A 22,887-nucleotide genomic window follows, 5' to 3' on the forward strand; every position below is an offset into this window, starting at 1 on the left:
GTCAGCACAGCTGTTCCAAGTGTCGTCATTGTTAGCCGGATGGTGCATTATCTGAAATGATCAAGTGCCAGAGGCTGAAACCAGTCATGTCCTCAATAATTTCAGTTGTTTGTTGTCTTCTGTGTCAGATGCATTGGCAATGGGTTATATACTCAGATACTGGTTTGGCTAATAAACATTTTAAGTGCAGCTCATGATGTTTAGAAATGTCCTGTAACAATGTCCAGTATTAATATAATAAAGAATTAATGATGTTTTCTTCTGTTTCAGGGCCACAGGGCTGATGAAAGATCAGTTACTATTTCAGTTTGCTTGTTAGAACAGATACGAAATCAGAGAGAGAAGCTAGAATCATCACTTGTGCACAATGACTTAATTCGTAAGCAGCTTGAAACAGTTGTTTTAAATTTACCTGTTCCGGAGGTGGACAATGCACACAGTTTATGGCAGAAGCTTAAGGAAACAAGTGAAGACTTAGATCTAGCTCAAAATAAAGTTCATCAGTTAGAAAAAGAACTAATAACTGCAAGACTACAGTTAGAAGAAAGCCAGAACAAGATAAAAATATTGGAAACAAACAACAAAACTCTACAGGTCAGTGGCTCATGGTTGTAATTTTTTGTGCACACATGAAATTTGTTCCTTATTATAGAGGAATTTTCCCTGCTGCCTACAGCATAGTGGCTTTGTTCATACATTAGTCACAGAATTTCAGTAACTATTTCAAGTTGATAAATAGCTGTATAACTGTTTACTTCATTTTTTGATGTTGTTTATGTCCCAACATTTTGGCGGCACACTTTGGTCAGTGCAATTGGAGAATACCCAAATTAGACTGGTTTCTCTGTGTTATTTAGGAAATTCCTCATAGCTTTTAGAACATACTGACAGTGTATGATAACTATTACTTTCCACTTGCAGATTTTTTAATATAGATTGTGAATGTCATGCTCATTAAGATGATCATTGTTAAATTGGATGCTTTCAGATTTGGTATAAAAAATATTTCTTCAGTAACAATATTATGTTCATTGTATCTATTCAGTTGATGAATGATCAGCATTATTTTCTTTTGCTTGTGTCTGAAACTTGTGATTTAGCAGTTGTCTGTCAGTGATATTAAAGGAGCTGTCATTTGAAACCTACAGTTGTTGTCCTCCAAACATTGCTCAGTTTTAATGTAATATGGCTCAAAGATGGATTAGTACAGACTATGGCATGTACTCACTAATCTTACTGTCTGTGTTACCATTCCTGTGATAAGGTTGTCTCTGATTGATTTTGTATTTCTGTCACACTGATTCTTTTGTCAGGCTGTGAACTACCCAAACCTGAATAGCCTCCTTTAAAATGTTTCGCTAGGAAAAGCAAGACAGGGATACTTGATCATTGTTCAGAAGTTATTGTGTGGTGCTGACGTGATGTGTGTGACTGTCTTTGTTGTGTGTCGGACTTTAAAACAATGCCCTTGTCATCAGGTGTATTCCTTGGGTATACAATAAATCCCTGCTTTAAAAAAAATAATAATAATTCTCTCTCTCTCTCCCTCTCCCTCCCTCTCTCTCTCTCTCTCTCTCTCTCTCTCTCTCTCTCTCTCTCTCTCTCTCTCTCTCTCTCTCTCTCTCACACACACACACACACACACACACACACACACACACACAAAAAGAGAGAGAATATGTCTTAAGCTTGTGATTCTTGAGTTTCTCCCGGCGTATTTGATAGTCAAAATATCCACGGGTGTACTGCCGGTCTACAGTGTCCAACGGGCACAATATTTCGGCGATCATACATGTCGCCATCATCAGGTGAACTGACGGAATGAGCTCCTGTGAACGTGCCGGCATGGAGATCCGTACACTATGGCTGCTCAGGGGGAACTGGGTTCGGTCGCGGCGGCGGCCGATTTAAATACCCTCCGCCCGCGGCGCGCTCACTCCGCCGTCCGCGCCCCGCGCCACTGTCGCGCGGTGGAACAGATTGCGACGGCGTCTGAGATGACGTCGGTGTGATGGCTCTGTCCGCCGTGGTCGTCACAACTATACATTTGCTCGATTTACTCTTGATTAACCCAATCGCTGGTTCCCAAGCCTTGCTAAGATTATAGCCACAGTCGCGGTTTATGAGGTCGTCATTGGTGCGAATTTCGATGGCCTCTCTAACAACCATCGGAATTGGTTGATAACGCCCCACTTGAAGGACTCAAGAAGGGCCGTTGTTCTGCGAGCAGAGTGAGGACGGGCGTTATCGTGCAAAAAAACGATACCGGAAGTCAGCATACCACGGCGTTTGTTCTGTATAGCCCGTCGTAACTTTTTTATTGTTTCACAGTACACGTCTTGATTAATGGTCGTACCACGTTCCATGAATTCAACCAACAACACCCCTTTGGCATCCCAAAACACCGTTGCCATCAGTTTTCTGGCAGAAAAATCTTGCGAGGCTTTTCTTGGTTTGGTAGGCGAATTTGAATGTGCCCACATCTTTGATTGTTCTTTTGTCTCAGGGTTCACGTACTTAATCCAGGTTTCGTCACCGGTCACGATTCTGTTTAACAATGGTTCTCCTTCGTCCTCATAACGTGACAGAAAGTCTAATGCAGAGGCCATTCTTTGAGTTTTGTGGTGGTCGGTAAGAATTTTGGGCACCCATCGTGCACAGAACTTACGGTAACCCAATCTTGCTGTCACTATCTCGTACAAGAGAGTCTTAGAAATCTGTGGAAAACCAGTAGACAACTCCGACATTGAGAAACGTCGATTTTCACGAACTTTTGCATCAACTGTCTGAACGAGTTCGTCAGTCACCAATGATGGTCTACCACTCCTCTCTTCATCATGAACGTTTTCTCGTCCACTTTTAAATAAACGTACCCATTCACGGACAACTCCTTCACTCATAACTCTTGGTCCGTACACGGCACAAAGCTCACGATGAATAGCTGCTGCAGAATATCCTTTGGCTGTAAAAAACCTTATGACAGCACACACTTCACATTTGGCGGGGTTTTCTATTGCAGCACACATTTCAAACTGCCACAAAAACTAAACTAGCGCAGGTACGATGTTCACTCGACCACGGCTTGATGCCGACTGACCTGTTGAGTGCGTGAACGCACAGATGGCGTCGCTAGTCCCCCCACAACCCGCACTGTGACCAATCGGAGGTTACTTTCTGAACCGCCCTCGTATCTTTATCCATTGTACTCGACATCAACTTTTTGGCTGAAGTAATATTTGGTCCCCTTTTGGGTTTGGCCACCATTTTCAAACTTTTTCTGGGATGTGGGCTAACTGCGGGTGAGATCCCTAAATAGCACCAACTGCCTGCATCGTTAAAGATCCTCTGTGCACAATAACTATGTTGGCTTATTTCTGTACTTAAATGCCCATGATGCAGCCAATCCAATGTAGTGGGTTTGTAAGGTATCCCTTTTGGTAGAGCTGCGTGACAACACTTCTGACGGCAGAGTTAGAAGCTCCCCATACATGCTAGGGAGCAGACACACTTCATCTTGGTGCATCAGGACTCCCAGCAATGGCCATTATGCCAGAAAACCTTTACTGTAGCTGGAAGGTGCATGTGGGTAGCAACCTTGATTGCAGTAGCTGGCACGTTTCCATCCATATAGTTATATCCCAACTGCTTTTCGTACTCTGGCTGCCCCATGAAAAGAGGGACTAGTCAGAAGACTGAGAACAGAACAATTTATTCGATACCTGGAGTGTACTAAAACATACGGTGAATAATTCCAGGTAAGCTACAGAGTGGTTTAATTACTAATGCTCCTCCTCCACTACAAGCTTGTTTTGGCTATAGCACCATTCTTGTGTAAACCTGTATACGATACATTTTCTGAATATACTTACATTTAAAATAGTTGTACAGAAAGTCAGTTTGCATACATCTAGTTGACACACATGCCCATATTGCATCAGTGTGAAAACTGTATGTAATATTTTTTGCGAAATACTTTTGACAGTTGGAATGACATTTTATTCTCGTTGATGCTTTATGTTTACAGTGCAATCGTTGCTAGTCAGTTATGTTGGTTGAGTTTCATTGCTATTATAATTTTGCTATCGTTTGTATCTATGACTATCTTTGGTTTTATGTTATTGATAAACATATTCCAAAAACTCGGTAAAATTTTCTAGATAATTTTTGTGTCTGGCATCGATTTGTTCATTAAGGATATCATTTGCATAATGTTTTGTGTGGGTACATATTTCTAATTCTTCATAGATGTCCATGGTAAGTCCCTTTGGTATTCTGTATAGAACCTGTATTATATTTTCGATGTATTCTGCTTTGTGGTTTTGGTTTCTGAGATGCTGGTGAAAGCTTGATTGACTGCTGTCACATTTTCTTGTATGCTCTTTGAGTCTAATGTTAAAATTTCTGATATAGAATTTTGCACAGTCATTACATGAAATTTTGTATAATCCTGGGTTGTCAAAAACATATAGAATTTCGTGTAATGACTGCGAAACGTTCTAGATTGGTGAAACAGGAGGAAATTTTAACATTGATTCAAAGAACACCCAAAAAATTGCAACAGCAATCAGTCAAGCTTTTACCATGATCCCAAAAATCATAACCACAAAGCAAAACATATTGAAAATACATTAAAAGTTTTATACAGAATACCAAAGGGATATATCATGGACATCTCGGAAGAATTATAAATACAGTGGAATGTTGGATACTAAGCATAATTCGTTCCAGAATCTTATACATAATGTGAAATATTCATTAAGCGAAACAATTTATCCCATATAAATTAATGTAAAATGTGATGATGTGTTCTGTACAGGAAAAGTACAAAAAGTTTTATCTTACTCATGCCATTTATTCAAAGAAAATTATACACACAGTATTATGTACTTTATTCCAGACTGAGATTTTCACTCTGCAGTGGAGTGTGCACTGATATGAAACTTCCTGGCAGATTAAAACTGTGTGTCGGACCAAGACTCGAACTCAGGACCTTTGCCTTTCGCGGGAAAGTGCTCTACCACTGAGGTACCCAAGCACAACTCACGCCCCGTCCTCACAGCTTTACTTCCGCCAGTACCTCGTCTCCTACCTTCCAAACTTTACAGAAGTTCTCCTGCGAACCACGCAGGACTAGCACTCCTGAAAGAAAGTTTCATATCAGCGCACACTCCGCTGCAGAGTGAAAATCTCATTCTGGAAACATCCCCTAGGCTGTGGCTAAGCCATATCTCTGCAATATCCGTTCTTTCAGAAGTGCTAGTCCTGCATGGTTCGCAGGAGAGCTTTTGTAAAGTTTGAAAGGTGGGAGTCGAGGTACTGGCGGAAGTAAAGCTGTGAGGACGGGGCGTGAGACGTGCTTGGGTAGCTCAGTGGTAGAGCACTTGCCCGCGAAAGGCAAAGGTCCTGAGTTCGAGTCTCAGTCCGGCACACAGTTTCAATCTGCCAGGAAGTTTCATGTACTTTATTGTTCATGATACATAATTAATTCTTTTTTACTAGGAAGCTATGTATAGTCATTTGTTTCTGCTGATGCTTCAACACTTTGCAAACATCTGACACAGCATTATTGTCAAATAAATTTGTAGTGCATGTAGCTACTGCTTTATTGGGGTGATAATTTTCAGTGTACGATGCAACATATTCCCTTGCTTTCAACATTTCCTTGATAGGGCCAGTAGATTGCTGCTTTGCTGTTACCACCACCACCACCACCTCCTCCTCCTCCTCCTCTGAAGAGGAAGAAGAAGAAGAATTCCTCTCCATAACTTCCTGCTGGGAAAAACACTGCAACTCCAACTCCATAAGCTCTTAAGTGGTCATTTCTTGGCTGTGATCTTCCACAAACTCATTGATACCATTTTTATCCACTTCTAGTCCCATTCTATTGACCAAAGACAAAATCTTGTTGACCACAGGCTCCACAGGCATCGAATAAAATGCCTCAGAGTCACATTCGACAACGCAGTCCAACGCCTTTTCTATCATCTTGATGCTGGCAACGATGTTGAAGTAATATTTCCAAAACTCTTTGAGAGTGAGATTGGTGGCTTTAGTCAACTCAAAGTAATGCTAGATGAGTGCATTAGTGTAGAGCTTCTTAAAGTTAGAAATAATCTGGTGGTCCATATGCTGGAGTAACAGAGTGGTGTTGGGGGCAGAAATTGGATCTTGATGAAATGAAATTCTTCAAGGAGGTGGTCTTGTAGGCCTGGGGAATGGGCAGGATCATTGTCCATAACAACCAAGACATGGAGTGGCAGATTCATCTCAAGTAAATATTTTTTCACCGAAGGACCAAACAGTTCATTGATCAAATCACAAAAAAGATCAAGTATCACCCACATCTTGTTGTTGGACCTCCACATCACTTTTATCCTGCTCTTCTGGTCTTCATGCTTCTGGAAGGCTCGTGGGGTTTCTGAATGGTAAACAAGCAGCGGTATAATTTTCAAATCGCCACTTGCTTTGGCACAGAATAGCAGTGTGAGATGGCCTTTCATTGGCTTGTGACTGGGCAATGCATTCTCCTCTACTGTTATAAAGGTACACTTCAGCATCATTTTCCAGAATAGACCTGTCTTGTCACAATTCAAAACCTGTTGCAGCAGATAACCCTCGGAATATACGAGCATCTTGATGTTGTTGATGAAGTTCTCTGCTGCCTTTGTGTTAGAGCTGGCTGCTTCACCATGCCTCAGTGCTGTGAATGCTGGTTCTTCTTGAAGCACCCACAGCTTCCCTTAAAACACTTCTTCAGCCGCTGGTGATCCTGGTGTCTTCTCAACGAGGTTGGCAAAAATCATTCACGCCTTCTCACAAATGATGTTCTTGTTAATAGTGCAATTGCTTCTCATTTACCCATGTAGTGAGCAACCTTTCAACATCGTCCAGAATACAAAACCGTCATTTAGATACTCTTGTAACTCTCTTTGAAGCATGTATCTACTTAATCTTGTCCTTGTTCTTGAGGATAGTGCAAATAGTTGGTGTAGGCTAATTATATGTGCATGTCAAATTGGCAATACACACACCACATTCGCATCTCACAGTGATTTTATGTTTCATTTCTAAGGTCATTTTCTTTCTCTTATGGTCATCTTCTTGTGGCTTTACCTTTGGGGACATTTCTGAGAAAGTTATTAAAATTAAAAGAAAAGGCCATGTGAACCAAGTTTGGAAAAATGTGTGATCACAAGTGGCATTCAGATGGTAGCAGAAAGAGTGCTAAACCCAGACTGCAGTACATACTGAAGACATTGTTCATATGCCACAGCCGATAATGAAAGGTGTTCATATTCTTGAACGTTTCCCTCGCCTCACATGCGAACGGCTGGTGACATCACACTGCACTAAATTGTTGTCACTCAGTACCCTCCCTCCCCCTTCTTCTCCTTCTTCATCCCCCCCGAATTGCGTGTTATGCGAGGGGCTTCTTAAATGAGGTCACATTGTATATACCCTCACAAAAAGTTATCCAGGAATATCCTTAATGAAGAGATTGTTCTCAAACACAAAAAATATCTACAAAATTTTTAAAAATCGCAGTAAACATGAAACCAAAGATAGCCATATAAATACAAATGATAACAAAATTATAATAGTGATGAAATGCAACTAACTTCACTCACTAGCAAAGACTGCATTGTAAACATGAAGCATCAGAGAGAATAAAATGCCATTCCAACTGGCAAAAGTATTTCACAAAAATATTATACACAAACAAAACTTACATGGTTATGGCGACCTAGCAACAAATAGATAGATTACTCACTCATGCAATATGGGCATCTATTCCAACTAGATGTATGTATGTAGGCAAAGTGACCTTTCCCTACAAAATTTTATGAATATAAGTGCACTTACCAAATGTATCATTACACGTTTACTTGAGAATGGTGCTGTAGCTGAAACAAGGTTGTAGTAAAGGGTAGGATTACTCACTAAACTATTGACAGCTTACCTGGAATTATTCACTAAAAATGTCGTATCATGATGTAATCTAGGGTGCAGGGCTAACTGGAAAGATGATGGGGATACTTTTACAGTGACAGAGTCATTATCTTTTGTGGGATAAACAGAAGATAAATTTGGAGAAGTAAATGCATTGGAAAAGGAGAAATGAATCATTGAGTAAAGCCTCTTCTGCACAATCTCGATCACTTTGGTCATGTAAAAGACTGGGTGAAATACCAGTGACTATTATGTCACTTAAAGCTTTGAATATAGTACAAGGAGTTATCCTTCATAGAAGCGTGATATTTCAGACAGATGAGGAGCTACAAGCTAATCTAGCACAGTGAGGAGTACATTTTGTCAGATGGGTTCAAAAATGTCCAAAAGATAACTGAACAAGTACAGGCTCTTTCGTTTTAGCATCTGAAGAAAATATTCTCTCAGAAAAAGTTACAGTTACGGCATATAATGTGATGTGAAACCTGAAGTTCCATCATCCATGAGATATTTTCCATGCTTTTGTTTTGGAAACACGTCATCCCACTGTATGGCAGACCCTAAATGCAGAAATATGAATTTCATCCTTGTGAACAACCACCTTTGCATGTAAATGGTTGGAACACCATCTCCCACATTCATCGATCTGTCCAGTATTTAAAAAAGAAAACAATATCCAAGAAAGTATGAAACGGCGGATCACTTGTCATATCCTGAGACAGAAAATATATGAATGCATGCATTCACTCAACATGGTGACAAATCATGCAAAAGCAGCAGCTAACTCCACATCTACTTCAAATTTTTCAGCGCTTGATGCACCACATGCTATCGACCAAGAACTTGCAAACAAAACCAAAAGTTATGTGCAAGAGAGATCTCCACCCCTTTTTATTTTCAACTTTACAGAGTCAGCTGGAGCCTCCCTGCGGATACAGCAGGAGACACTTCACATCCCTCCGACTGCACGAGGAAAGCAGACCTCTCCACAGATTCTTCTTCCCCAAAATGTTCTTGATGTATAGTCAAACACTAGTCATTGGTTAAAAGAAACTAAGGTGTCAGGCAGAGGAAACATTCATCATCTTCTTGCCCAGACCCACAACCTGAATAATTCCATGATGGGTAGCAGCAAAATGAGAAAAAGAAGGGAAAAGGCAAGCAAAGAACAAAGGGAAGAACTGATTCATCAGTTCTGACAGAACTGGAATTCTCTTCAACAGCTGAAGAATATGCGAAAACAGCCAAGCACACAAGAGGCACTGGAACACTGCAGATCAGTGCGTATCAACCTCACCTTCACTGACCGCACCAACGCCTTCACCGTGATTTTACAATAGAAATGCAATGCGTCACCATCTGGAAGAAATTCGACAATTATCCCGCAATATTTATTGCTGTACAATAATCAAGATTTTTAGAGGGCTATCTTCTTATGTTTAGAGGATATAACGTGTATGGCAAAAATGGAGTAAATGGTAGAGAGATAACAACTTGTAAATGGCAAATAATAGAGACTATTCTCAGACCTTGATTTCTGTCAAATAAATTCAGAAGCCCCAACACATTTTAGGACCTCTTACGGCTCCTATTTTGCAATAGGTTTAAATATTTGCAGACCTAACCTCGCACCTATGGTCCAACAGAACATTCCAATAGTGATCATTAGCAAATTACTGTATTGGTTCCAAATTTACACCACACTGACAGTTTATCACATTGGTCCCTGCAAAGATCCAATTAAAATTCTTCCACTGCTGAAGCACAGATGACAATAAATACAGAGAAAATAATTGATAAAGTAGTACAGGATGAGGCAGATGTGATCATCCCAAGCTGCAACCACTTCAGTATCATTCTCTTCAGGTTCTACTAGATGGAAACCTGTTTCATGGTTGTGCAAAGTGATCGCGGATGCCATCAGAGAACAATGAAGGACTCTACAATGTCATAGGCAAGCCTCCTCTACTGAAAATTTTCTTTTATTCAGAAGATTAAGAGCAAAAGCATATTACTTAGTGAAAGAGAAGATTGCTTTCAAGAATGTTGGGAATGATATCTTTTTTCTATGATGGCTCTTCCTCAGCTTCACAGGGATGGCCAAAATTACAGCAGATAAGTGAATTTCACAATACTGGTAGAATCTAGGGAATTCTTGACTTACGGAAAATCAACACCAGTTCCCCTGACTTTGCTGAACTTTTAGTGATACGTTATGCAGAAATGTCTGCATATAAGAATTTTGCTCAACATAGACTTTTAAGAGAATATAATACCATATCTTTCATCTCAACAGACCAGGCAACCTACAGTGCACCCTTCATTACTTGGGAACTAAATAACACTTTAAAACAATGTGGAGATATGCCCCCAGGACCGTATGACTCCCACAATCATGCATTTCATCATCTTGGTGAAAACAGTAAAAAGCTATTGCACAAATATTTAAAAAGATATGGCAAGGTACAGAATTTCCCTCATAATGAAGGGGGAGTATCACAATATCTATAGCAAAACCAGGACAAGGCCACAGACCAATCACCATAACCAGCACTTTGAGAAAATTTTTAGAAAGGATGGTTAATGCATGGCTTTGTTGGTGTTTGAAATGTAGAAATCTCCTTTCCCGATTCCAGTTGCGTATTCCAAAGATCTCAAACAAACATAGGTCATCTCGTACAATTGATATTTGTGATTTGAGAGGCCTTTGTGCACTACTAACGTGTGGTTGCAGTATTTTTTAATTTGTACAAGATGTACTATACAACATGGTGGCATCACTTTTTATCAGCTGTGCACAAGTGGAGTTTACGAGGAAAACCAGTCTTTATACAAAATTCTCTCTCTCTCTCTCTCTCTCTCTCTCTCTCTCTCTCTCTCTCTCTCTCTCTCTCTCTAGCTCCATATCATTATGTACAGCAGAATGCCAACTTGAGACAGATGTGCAGAAGGCACAAGAGTTGGTGCAACACCATGGATAATGTTTCTCACCAACTAAATCATGCGTTGTTTGTAGAATACAGTCTGCCCATCCTCATCTAGAAGTATATCTTGAAATGCAGTTACTGGAAGTAGTGGGGCAGTACCATTTCCTAGGAGTTCTTTTTGATAACAAACTTACATGGTTACCACATACATGACAGCTCGAAAGTTCCAAATGAAGAAACTGAATAGTGTTTTCCGTCGCTAACAGCATGTCAAATGCAAATTGAATAGTTTTTGTAACAGCGTATGAAGTGCTCATTGTATTCCATTTGGACTATGGAGGCATAGTTTATGGGTCAGCAGCAAGAATGCGGAAATATTAGACCCCGTCCACCACAGTGGAATCTGTTTGGCAGTTGGAACTTTCGAAACGAGCCCAGTCAGTAGCCTTCTTGTAGAAGCAGGAGTACCACCATTGAAAATATGTAGCCAACAAAATTTATTTAACTATGCATTCACGATTAATCAAATACCAAACCAACCGATTTTGTTTCACAGTCCAATGAAACATTTACGTAGTAAACTTTTTCCCCTTACAACAGCATTGGCACTTTGTGGCGAGAACTCCACAGAGAATCGAAAACATTGTGGACCACTGGGTGACTATCCAGGTATGGCTCATTGACCCATCCTCACAACTTTACTTCCGCCAATACCTCTCCTCCATTCCAAATTTCATGGAAGTTCTTCTGCATATCTTGCTGGACAAGTACTACTGGAAGACATTGTGCAGGAATTGTTTATCCAAAGCCTAAGGGATTGTTTCATGGTGAATATTTTACTGCAGTGATGTGTGTGCTGTTTGGAAGTTTCCTGGCAGATTAGAGTGTGGAATGATGAAGAGAGATACTGGAGGAAGTGAAACTCAGCAGATCATATACTTTGCATGGGATTGCTCAGTTGGTAAGAGCACTGCTCAATGAAGGCAAGGTTGTGTGTTCAAGTACCAGTCTGCTGCACTGTTTTTAGTGCCAGTAAGTTCAGAAACAATACACACTCCACTGCAGAGTGGAAGTTTTCTGCTCCAGTTATCTTGTCAGAGGTAACATAAATTTGGGTGACGTTTGACTATGCTTCAAGTATCCAAATCTGCTGTTCCTGTCTGTACTAACCTCTGTAACCTGTGCTGCCCCTTGATCAGTGATAGATTTGTGGGGCAGTGATTCGTGTATCCCACAGAGCACTTATAGTTCGTGATGCTATGGCTTCTTATTGGTTGGCTTCATTCTGCGTTGAATTGGTGAGCACACTGTGATCCTCCAGGCCATTATTACATTCTGAAATAACTGACGACAAACCTTGGCCTCCACAAATTGTTGTCACTAGTAGCTGATCAGTAGTTGTGATTTGTCCTCAACTGATGTATCACCATCGTATCCTTAACACAGTTGGACATGAAATATGCAGTGCTAATATCAAATGTTGGGCATAATTGAATTGTGTGTGTGTGTGTGTGTGTGTGTGTGTGTGTGTGTGTGTGATGTATTTCCCATTTAGAGTTTTCTATCAAAGTACTTTAATCAATAAACATTATTTTAAATATATGCATCAATGTGAACCTACAGAATAATTTGTGGTCTCTATTGTTTTAGGCAACTGATTTGGAAAAGCAGATTTGCACTCTTCGTGCTACAATTCAAGAGAAAGACAATGAAATACTAGAAAGACAGTGCTTGGTTCTAGAGCTTGAGAACAAGGCAAAAGAACGAAGTATAGAGAATGAGAAGAAATTACATTTTGATAAGATGGCACGGGAAGAGTTAGAAAGAAAGCTTGCAGATGCTCAAGATATGAGAGGAAAGTATGAGAGAAAGGTCTCTGAATTAGAACAGAAAGTAAAAGATGCTGAATTGAGAGCAGCACAGGCTGAATCAAAGCACGAAGAAGTAAAAACCAATTTAGTGAAAGTGACAGCAAAACTAGAACAAGAATTACTCATTTCTAATGAGAAAAGAAATGAAGCAGAGTCAGAGTTACATGAATTGAGTATGAAGCTGCATAACTCTGAGATGAAAATTATGGACCTGGTGGGTCAGATTCAAGCTGTGAATGAAGAAAATAAGAAAAAGGAGAGTGAGTTGGAAGAAGCTTCAATCAGAATTAAGGATATTGAGCTTGCTGCGAGTTCTAAACTTGGTGAACTTGAGAAACAATTTCAGGAGAAAGAGTGGGTGTTGAAAACAGAATTAGAGAGAAAATCTGAAGAGTTTGAAAAGCAAAAATTATTTGGTGAAAAGCTGCAAAGGAGAGTTAAGGAACTAGAAGACAGAGAATGTGCTTTAAAGCAAGAAGCTGATATGAAAGTTACAGAGCTTGACAAAAAACTTAAGGTATGTGACCATTAATCTGACTCTTCTGATTGGAAATTACTGTGTAATTTTATGTAAATTGCCTCCCAAGAAGCATGTCTTCAGTCATTCTTATCATGAAAATTAGTAAAAAGTAATGGATTTACAGTTAATGCCACTTTTTTTATTCAAGGATGATGATCTGTTGCATCTAATAACAATATCTTGATGACAATGGTTGTTGCATTTTGCTTGTTTCTCTTTTATTGTTCTTGTGTCTTCTGTGATTTGATTTTGGGCAGACTACTACACTATACACTGTCTGTATTAGTCCTTTGGATGGTTAATATTTCATTACTTCTGTTACTGTGTACAGTTAGCAGTTGTGCATACATTTCAATATTCATTATTTTCTGTCTCGCCTACATCCTTTTAGTATGTATTGTACCCATTGTTAACATTTGAGAGCAGAATTCACAGTCATTCTCATAACTGTAGCATATTTTCATACAGGTTTTGTGTGTCACTTCTTCTTTGATTGCAAGAATTTAAAAGATTTGAGGAAAAGACAGAGGTGGGGAACACACACACACACACACACACACACACACACACACACAGTGACTGTGCGTAATCATCCCTCCAAAATAGAAGATTCATACAGTAGAAGCTACATGATCATTTATCCATGTTAGTCATTTCTGTGACTTTGCAAAAAAAAAAAAAAAAAAAAAAAGAAAAAAAATCGCCATTTTATGCCAAAAAATTGCAGTGGTTTTTAACTGTACCAATTAGATTGTGTACAATCCTTACTCTGGTCATGTTTTGTTAAGAAAGGAAAACAGCGCTTACTCTTTGCTATGCTCATATTTTGGACACATGCAGCAGTAAATCTTAATCATATTACATTTCTTCTTCATGGTGGCTTGTTAATTACTGTGGCTGCCTCTGGTGGAATTGATATGGAAAAAATATTTGCCACTTGGTGTTTTTACTTTTTAAATTACATTTAGCAAATATTTAATGACAAATTTCCTAGTGGTGAATTTCTCTCCTTTATATCTTATATTTATTTATTTTTGAAGTTTATGCATGTAAAAATAACAGTTCTGGGCATACATGTGTGGTTCTTCATGTAGCAGCAGTTTCATTGTTGTATATGAATTACATATTTCATGATATGTTAGATACACTGCCTACCAAAAAGTGTGAAGCATCTAGAAGGGGAAGAGGAAACAAAATGAAACCTCAGGGTAGATAGGCTATGTCATGTTATTTCAGTGATTACAGTATAGAGTGAAATTTATAAAGAACTTAGCAGTATTAACCCACTTTTCAGTATGACATTGCACATCCTCTGGTCTGGGTGGATGCACTGATTCAGTCGTGAGGAGCGGGGGGTGGGGGGGGGTGTCATAAAGCCACTGTAGCCACTCCTGAGACTAGCTGGCCTACAACTGTTGTAACTGATTCTTGATACTGGCAGTAGGACAGTACTGATGTCTTGAGTTAGTCCTGTTCATGTTGCGTCGTGGACAGATCTGAAGATCTCACTGGCCACAGAAGTACCTAAACATCACACAAGCAGCTCATGGAGACACATGCCGTGTGTGGACAAGCACTGTCATGTTGAAAAGTGGCACGACATATTGTAGTGCGAAAGGTAACATGAGGCAGCAGAATGTCTGTGATATACCATTGTGCCACTCAAGTTGTCTCAATCACTACTACCTTTGACCTGATGTCATAGCTGATAGCTTCCCATAACATTATCCCCAGAGTAGCTCTGCTGTGCCTCTCCAGGATACTGGAACAAGTGGAGGCTTATTCCTGGGTCAGCACGATACTTGCCAACGATGGTCATCTGGGGTAGTGCAGAACGGTGATTCATTGCTGAAGACAGTGTGACACCAGCATCCATGCTTCCCAGTGGAGGCACATCTCCAAACACAGCTGTTTGTGTTGCGAAGCTTATGGCAGCCTATGTATGGGATGGTAATTCTCTAGTCCAGCTGCTGCCAGTTTCCGACCAGTACAGGACGACACAGAATGTTGCAGACACTCTCGGATGGCAGACGCAGATGTGTGTAGTGCTCAGTGTGGCAGACCTCTCTTGAGACAGTCATACGAGTTTGCCTGCCCTCACATTTCCATGGAGTCTAACACCAGGCCATTGTAACATCTGAATGCCCCACAAATGTGGATATTGCATGAATTTACTAGTCGGCCATGTGGAGACCCACAATGAGACAGGTGTTGAGATGCTGTCTCACAAGAATACATGGCATCCCGTATCTTTCACAGTGATGACTCAACATTTGACACTCTACTTACACTCTCTTTATATACCTTGCCATGTTTGGTAACAAACTCTAAACATGAATAACACTAATACACTCTGGTGGGCCTTCCACCTGTCACAGAGAATTGCAACTCAGTTTACACATCTGACAGATAAAATTGATACTAATATTTTAGTTCTGTAACTGGTATTTTGTGGTATTTCTTAGATCCCGGTTATAACGGGTTTTTCATTTTTTAGTAGAAGCAGGTAAAAAATCAACATATCACTTTTCTATAGCAGCAGTGCTAAAATTTTTGTTTTTTAAAATAAACCTTTAAGAAAAAGACTAATTTTTATTTGTAAAATATCTGTTGCTTTGAAATATTGGGTTATAATAGAAAATGGGAAGACCAATCAGTGCTGTTGTAATAACAATGCCGGCAGTTAAAAACGAGTGGCAAACATATGACACAAGAATCAATACAGCACTACTGAGACAGTAATGTACCTGTTGTTTTGTGGTGTAGCAAATTAGATGGTACACCTGGTCAGTTCGGTAGTTCCTCACTGTTGTCTTGGGATATCAGCTGCATTGCAGAATGGCATCGTCCCTAGTTTGAAAGTAATTTACTAGGAATGGTAGCGATGAAGTGCAGTGTTCCATTTGCTTTAAAGGATTAAAAACAGAAGAGAGCACAAGAAACTTGTGATGCCATGTAAGGAGAAAACATACACAATGTTCCTTGCAAGTGAATGTAAATTTGTTTTATATACCTACAATTCTGTTGACGTGCTATAAACTTGGGATAATAACTGAAACCTTAATATTATGGTTGCTTTAGGGTGAAAACTCATAGCATCTTGAAGAGACTGCAGGAAAGTTAACAACTTGTGAGCTTTTGCTCCTGCCATTGCGGTGCCAGTCTTCTGCACCTTCATCTATGGTGGAGACACTGAGACCGGTTTCTGTCGCAGCCTCAACCTCATATTGATGGAGATTTCCTACTCCTTTACATTAGTTGGAATTTTTCAATCTTTGTTCAAAGTCTACATTTATTACTGGAGACAATAGCAATAAAAACAAGAAAATTTGTTATTTCATAAATAATTTATTTTTAGTGGTTTTAACAGTCATGGTAAAAGGGAGATGAAAAAGATTGGTATAACCAAAAGCCAGTTTTTTTTTAGTGATAACTGGAACCCTAATTGACATCCAGTAATGCCATATGGATGCTTCATTTTTTCTGTCATTCAGTGTATATCAGTTTTCAACTTAACAGAGTGTTCCTTATGCTTATAGGAATCTGAAATATGCTCAAGAGAAAAAGTAAGGGAAATGGAGAAACTATTGAAAGAGAAAGAAAATGATTTGCATCGTCAGTTAGATGAAGCAGCTGTTGCAGCATCAAGCCTTACTTTAGAAAGAACAAAACTAGTTAACGAAAAGTTGCGTTTGGAACAAGATGTACGCCGTCTTGACCTAAGGTTAACTGATGTTGAGAAAAATAGCCAAGAAAAAGAGAAACAACTTCAGGCAGCTAACTATCAGTTAGAAGCAAAGGTAAAACTAATGAGTTTTTGTAGTATTGTATATAGGTTTCTGCAATGTTAGGCAATGATGATGTTTTTTGACAAAGTACAGTGTCTACCAAGTCAACAAATACTTTATACATGGGTTACTTTAGACCATAATTTCATTATTAACAGTTCTTTGTCACACAAGAAAAGGTCAAAATTTTGAGTATGAATGCATAAGAATGCATGGAACTATGTGTGTATCTTTGAATGTTTCATAAGAAATTTAAAAAATGTATCATATTTCATCCCCCTCCTGGTTTTTTGGGCATCTTTTATTTTTTAACAACATTTATGTTAGCTTGTCACGACATGGATGCTGATTTGTCAAGAATTTGACTGCCTTAAATTGAAATAATCAGATCCTGGGATTAATAGAATATTACTCAGCAGTAAGAATGATAATAAAGGTACATCCTGAAATGAATGCTGATAGTTGCTGAAACTAATTTTGCACAGATTAAGGAAAAAATGAGGTAAGGAGGAAAAATTATTACTGGAGAAGTGGTTAAATATATAAATCTGTTTACAGAGAGTCATGGAGAAAAACTATGTAGGTGTCTGCTAAACAGCTAAAGTAATATTATCTTGTTTTTTAATGAAGTTCAATAAACATCTGTTTACCATTGGGGAGGAGGGTAGAGATAAGACAAGCCATAGGAAACAAATGTATAAAACTATTCACAGTTGAAGACCAGAAAGGAATTAAAAGTTTTTAAAATGCAATAAAGTGTTTGGGAGTGGGAGTGTCTGGAGATACAAGTGTAAATGAGACAGTGGGCCAGCATCAGACAGAAGTGAGACAGAAGTGGTGGTAAACAAACAGCCTACTCAGAGAGAAGACAAAAAAAATCATTTCCCAAAACTAAGCTGATTCCATGCAAAGATATTGTCTATCTGTGGGAAGTGTTCCTTGGAAGTGGAAAAAAAAGAGAGAGAGAGAAAAAAAAGAAAGAAAGAAATTATTATACCTGCCAACATCAAAACTGAGTCTGCAAAGTTATCTGGACACTGATAACTGTCCTAGGTGAATTCAAGTTAATCACTCAACAATTTTTGCCAGTCACCCGATTCTGCTGTAACAGCTGTGGAATCATTCAAAGCAGTGCAGAAGTTCTCCAGTCTTGGAAAATTAGTTGAAGGCAGCTTCAACCTACTAAATATAGACTGGGATGTCTATAGATTCATTGCAGGCAGTATGAGAATCAGTCTTGTAAAGTAGTTCTGAACATTTTCTCCAAACACTGTGTTGAGCAGCTAGTTCAACAACCCATATGTGATGTAAATATTTTAGAACTTTTAGCTACAAACAGACCTGACTTTATCGACACTGTCAGTCTAGAGACAGTGATTAGTTATCATGATATTGTCATAGTGACGATTGTTACTAAAGTTGATAAAGCCATCAAAAAGTCTAATCCTGATTAGACAATGAGTGGACATCAGTTAGTTCTAATATGATAGACATAGATGAACTGTGGACAAAGTTTAAACTGATTGTAAACAGTACTTTGGAGACATATGCATTGAGTAAATGAATTAAGAATAGAAAGGACCACCATGCATTGATAAAAAAAATCGGAAACTTCTGAGGAACCAGAGAAAGAATGCAGAAAAGTTGACAGGTGAAAGTTAATAGAAATTCATGCATCTGTAAAAAGATCGATGTGCGAAGCATAAAACAACTTCTAGCATTATGCATTAGTGAAATATCTTGTGAAAAACCCAAGAATATTCTAATCCTGTGCAAGACACTGAGCAGGTTGAAACCTTCTGTTCAGTAGCACATTGATCAGTCTCGTGTGACAACACACAACAGAAAAAAGGAAGTTGAAGTTTTATATATTGCATTTAGAAAAAAATCATTCATACAGGGGGCTGTACAGGGATATGACCCTTTTGCCATTGTGCAGACTTCTGTATGGAAGAAATTGAAATAAGCATCCCTGGCATTGAAAAACAACTGAAAGACTTGAAAATAACTAAGTCCCTATGTGTCGTTGGAATGCCAATCCAGTTTTTAAAGCATTTGGCGCTTGAAGATCTATTAAGGGATAGAGCTAATTATGCTGTCTTGGGTGGTGAGTGTTTATCAGAGATGATTGTATTGTTAGAAATATTCTAGCAAAGTGAGAAAAGATCACTCTTGCTCTCTGTGTATAGAGTGTCTCAAAAGAAAGTTCATATTTGATGTGTCTAAATAAAATAGAAGTTGAAGTCTGTCAACAAAATCTTTATTTATTATTGAAATATACAGTTTAATAATTTACTACTTAAAAATAATGACATTTAAGTGCAATCTAGTATGGCTACGTCACTCATTTAAACATGAACAAATTTTTGCACAACAGCTTGGCATATAGACATTGGGATGGCTGCCACTTCAGTATGGATATTTTCTTTTGATTGCTCCAGAGAAGTCAGATTTATGACATACACTTTAGATGTGACATATCCCCATGAGGAAAAATCCATGGGCCTCAAATCTGGGCTGCATGGGTCCAATAAATGTGACCACTTATGGAGATCAATTTGCCAGGGAAAATTTCACGAACTCATTGTACAGATGCATTAGATAAGTGTGCTGTGACTCTGTCTTGCTGAAACCATATTCTTTGGTTATAATGAGCTAATTTTTGCAATTAAAACACCAAAAAGTCATTCAACACTGTCACATAATATTCCAAATTCACTGTAACTGCACGACCCCTCTCGTCCTCGAAAAAGTATGGACAAATTATTCCTCAAGCCAACACTGCAGCTCATACAGTAATTTCTGCTGAATTACGGGGTTTCTCATGCTTCTGTTTAGGATTCGTTGCTCTCCAGTAGTGGCAGTTTTGCTTATTGATATGACCATTCAGCTGGAAAGGAGCTTCGTCAGAAAACAAGATAGTGATAAATGAAGGGCACTCAGTCTCATCATTAATGAACTGCAGCCTTTGTGTGGCATACTCAGGCTTTACTTCTTGCACCAATTGGATTTTGTAAGAGTACAATATAAGTTCTTTTTGCAGAATTTGGTGAAGGATGATCTATGCACATTTGAAGAATTTGCACTTCTATGAATGCGAAGGTTAGAATCATCATGAACACATGGATTTACACTTTCCATAGATTCGCCCAATCTTGATGACCTTGGTCATCCACATTTTGGTTTGGCCAGTGTTGAACCAGTTTCCTCAAACTTTTTGACCCATTTCCAGATAAGGGGAACACTTAGAGCATCATTTACATTATGCAATCCATGATCACTGCAAAACTTCCTCCCTGCTACAGTCACTAAACCACCGTTTTTGTAAAATTCTTGCACACAGAAACATGGTCTGCCCCCAAGAAGTGCTCCATATCAGCTGAATTCCTAAAGGCCAAGCAAGCAGTGAACATACCCCTTCCCTCCCCCCCCCCCCCCCTCCCCCCACCCAATTTGTTGCAAATGCACAGAAAGCACTTAGAGTGTAAACTTTCTTTTGAGACATCCTATACATAAATGATCTGATGGGTAGGGTGATCAGCTGTTTGCTGATGACCCTTTAGTGTACAGGAAAATGTCACCATTGACTGACTGATGGACAATACAGGATGAAGGTAGAATTTTTAATTGGTTTGATGAAAGGCATTTTGCTCTAAATGCAGAAAAATGTAAGTTAATGGAGATGACTAGGAAATACATCTTGTAATGTTCAAATACAACATTAGTGGTGTGCTGCTTGACACAGTCACATTGATTAAACATCTAGATGTAACGTTGCAAAACAGTATGAAATGGAATCAGCACATTAGGTCGGTAGTAGGTAAGGCGAGCGCTCAACTTCGGTTTATTGGGTGTATTCTAGAAAAGTGTAGCTCATCTATAAAGAAGGCTGCATATAGATCAATGGTATGCTCCTCACTAGCTGTGTTTGAGTGTTAGAGGTCCTCCCTGGGTGGGATTTAAGGTGCTCAGTGAAGCAATTCAGAGGGTATTGTTAGGAATATTACCAATATGTTCGACCAATACAGAAGTGTTACAGAAATTCTCTGTGAACTCGAATGGGAATTTCTTCAGGGAAGGTGATGTTCTTTCCACGCAAAAGTTTAGAGATCGGGCTTTTACAACTGACTGCAGAATGATTCTACTGCCACCAACATATATATTGTGTAATAACCATGAAGGAAGAGAGACATATAGTCAGTCATTTCTCCTTTGCTCCATTTGCAAGCAAAACGTAAAAACGCATGGCTGTCAATGGTGCAAGGTAGTCTCTCCCCCACCCCTCATGCTGTGGGCGATGGTGACTTGCAGAGTGTGTATGTAGACATAGATTTAGACATCAAGGGGAGGGGCAGCAGATGGAAATAGCAGAAAAGATTAGTTCAAGATAGACCAGGTGGATAGTATGGATGAAGTATCTACTGCCATGTCAGCAGAGGAAGCTTTTTTAATTTGGTGGCCAAATGATCGTTCAGTGTCAAGAGTCAAGGCGAGGATCAAATTATTAAATACAACAAATTAATATTATATAAATTGATGTGAGTACACTGTCCATCTGAAAAGTTCCAAGACTGACATTCCAGGAGTATGAGCTATGGTCAGTACACTAACTATGGTGGCAGCTTGAAGTGGCAACTGTAAACATTAGATGTGCATTTGACCAGTCAGTTGTGAGCATACAGTGTTAAGCAGTGGATGTGTGGCGATAGTGTGTCAGTGTCATTGTGTCGCAAGTTGCAATGGTGCAACACCTGTAAATCAAGTGTTCGAGACATTCTCCAGAATATTTGAAAGAAGAGAAAATTGTATGCAATGTTGGCCCCATCCAGCTTTATTCCAGAGCAAAAATGACAATGCATAGGTGTCTACCATGATTTTGAAATACAAAACACGTACAATTATTTTCTGGAAAAAATCATCACGCATAACGAGACTTGGTGTTCTCAATACGAACCTATTTGAATATGAGAAAGTGCAGAAATTGAGATAAAGGTTCAATGCCATGATGGTGTAAAAAACATTAAAGGCTACATGAATTGAACAATATCTCAAAGAAGGACTTTCATGTAAAGCTCTACAAAAATTTAATAAGAGAATTTGCTTTGTTCGGGAGTTATGAAGTCATCATTATTGATGTCCATCATATTTGAGATTAATCCCCTAGAATAATTTGTTTATTGTATCTCATTGCAACAGATTGGAGGCATGTCAAAAGAACTGTAGGACCAGATGTAGTACATAGGCAGCTGCAACATTTCTGCAGCTGCCTAAAATGAACTACTGCATGATACTCCATTTTATCAGTGTCCTGCACCATTTTGATTTGCCTCCACCTAGCGCTGCGACGACTGTGGCATGGGGATTTCAGTCTGACAAGGACTGCAAAATTGTACTTGCCAGCAAAAAATTTAAAAGATATTATTTAACTCAATTCTTGCATCCCATTTTACAAATTATTTTTGTTATAGAGGATACAGGACAAAGTCATGAAATATCATTCTTGTGAAACTCAAATGGTTCTCTGTTCCTACAAAGTAATGAGTGTAATCAACAAGGGATCTCAAATTTATTCCATAGTCATAGATTTTCAGGAGTGTTTTAATACTATTCCTGGCAATCTGCTTCATACGAAATTGCGTGCTCATGGAATATCACGTAGACTGTGTTACTGAATCCATGATTTTCTATCATAACGGTGACAGTAAGTAATAACTTATTGGGATTCCTGGTAGGAAACCAAAGCTATAAGTTTCATTCCCCAAGTGTTGTGATGAGTCATTTGTTGTTTTTGTTCTATGCAAATTATTTGGGAGTCAATCTGAGCAGCTCTC

The 22,887-nt window shown here is 39.0% G+C and overlaps 1 protein-coding gene across 5 annotated transcripts in view; it reads left to right on the plus strand.

Moving 5' to 3' along the window:
* The window catches only part of LOC126263719 (centrosomin-like), a 399,259-nt gene that overhangs the window by 372,560 nt on the left and 3,812 nt on the right, over nucleotides 1-22,887 (plus strand). For 4 of the 5 annotated variants that reach the window (XM_049960867.1, XM_049960865.1, XM_049960868.1 and 1 more), the window contains 3 exons: nucleotides 271-594; nucleotides 12,528-13,265; nucleotides 16,808-17,068. In XM_049960867.1, coding sequence (XP_049816824.1) covers nucleotides 271-594; nucleotides 12,528-13,265; nucleotides 16,808-17,068 — 1,323 coding nt within the window. The remainder of the gene's footprint in view (nucleotides 1-270; nucleotides 595-12,527; nucleotides 13,266-16,807; nucleotides 17,069-22,887) is intronic. The other variant, XM_049960870.1, reaches the window with a different exon arrangement.

Source organism: Schistocerca nitens, chromosome 6 (genome assembly GCF_023898315.1).
Source record: "Schistocerca nitens isolate TAMUIC-IGC-003100 chromosome 6, iqSchNite1.1, whole genome shotgun sequence".
Lineage (NCBI taxonomy): Eukaryota > Metazoa > Arthropoda > Insecta > Orthoptera > Acrididae > Schistocerca > Schistocerca nitens.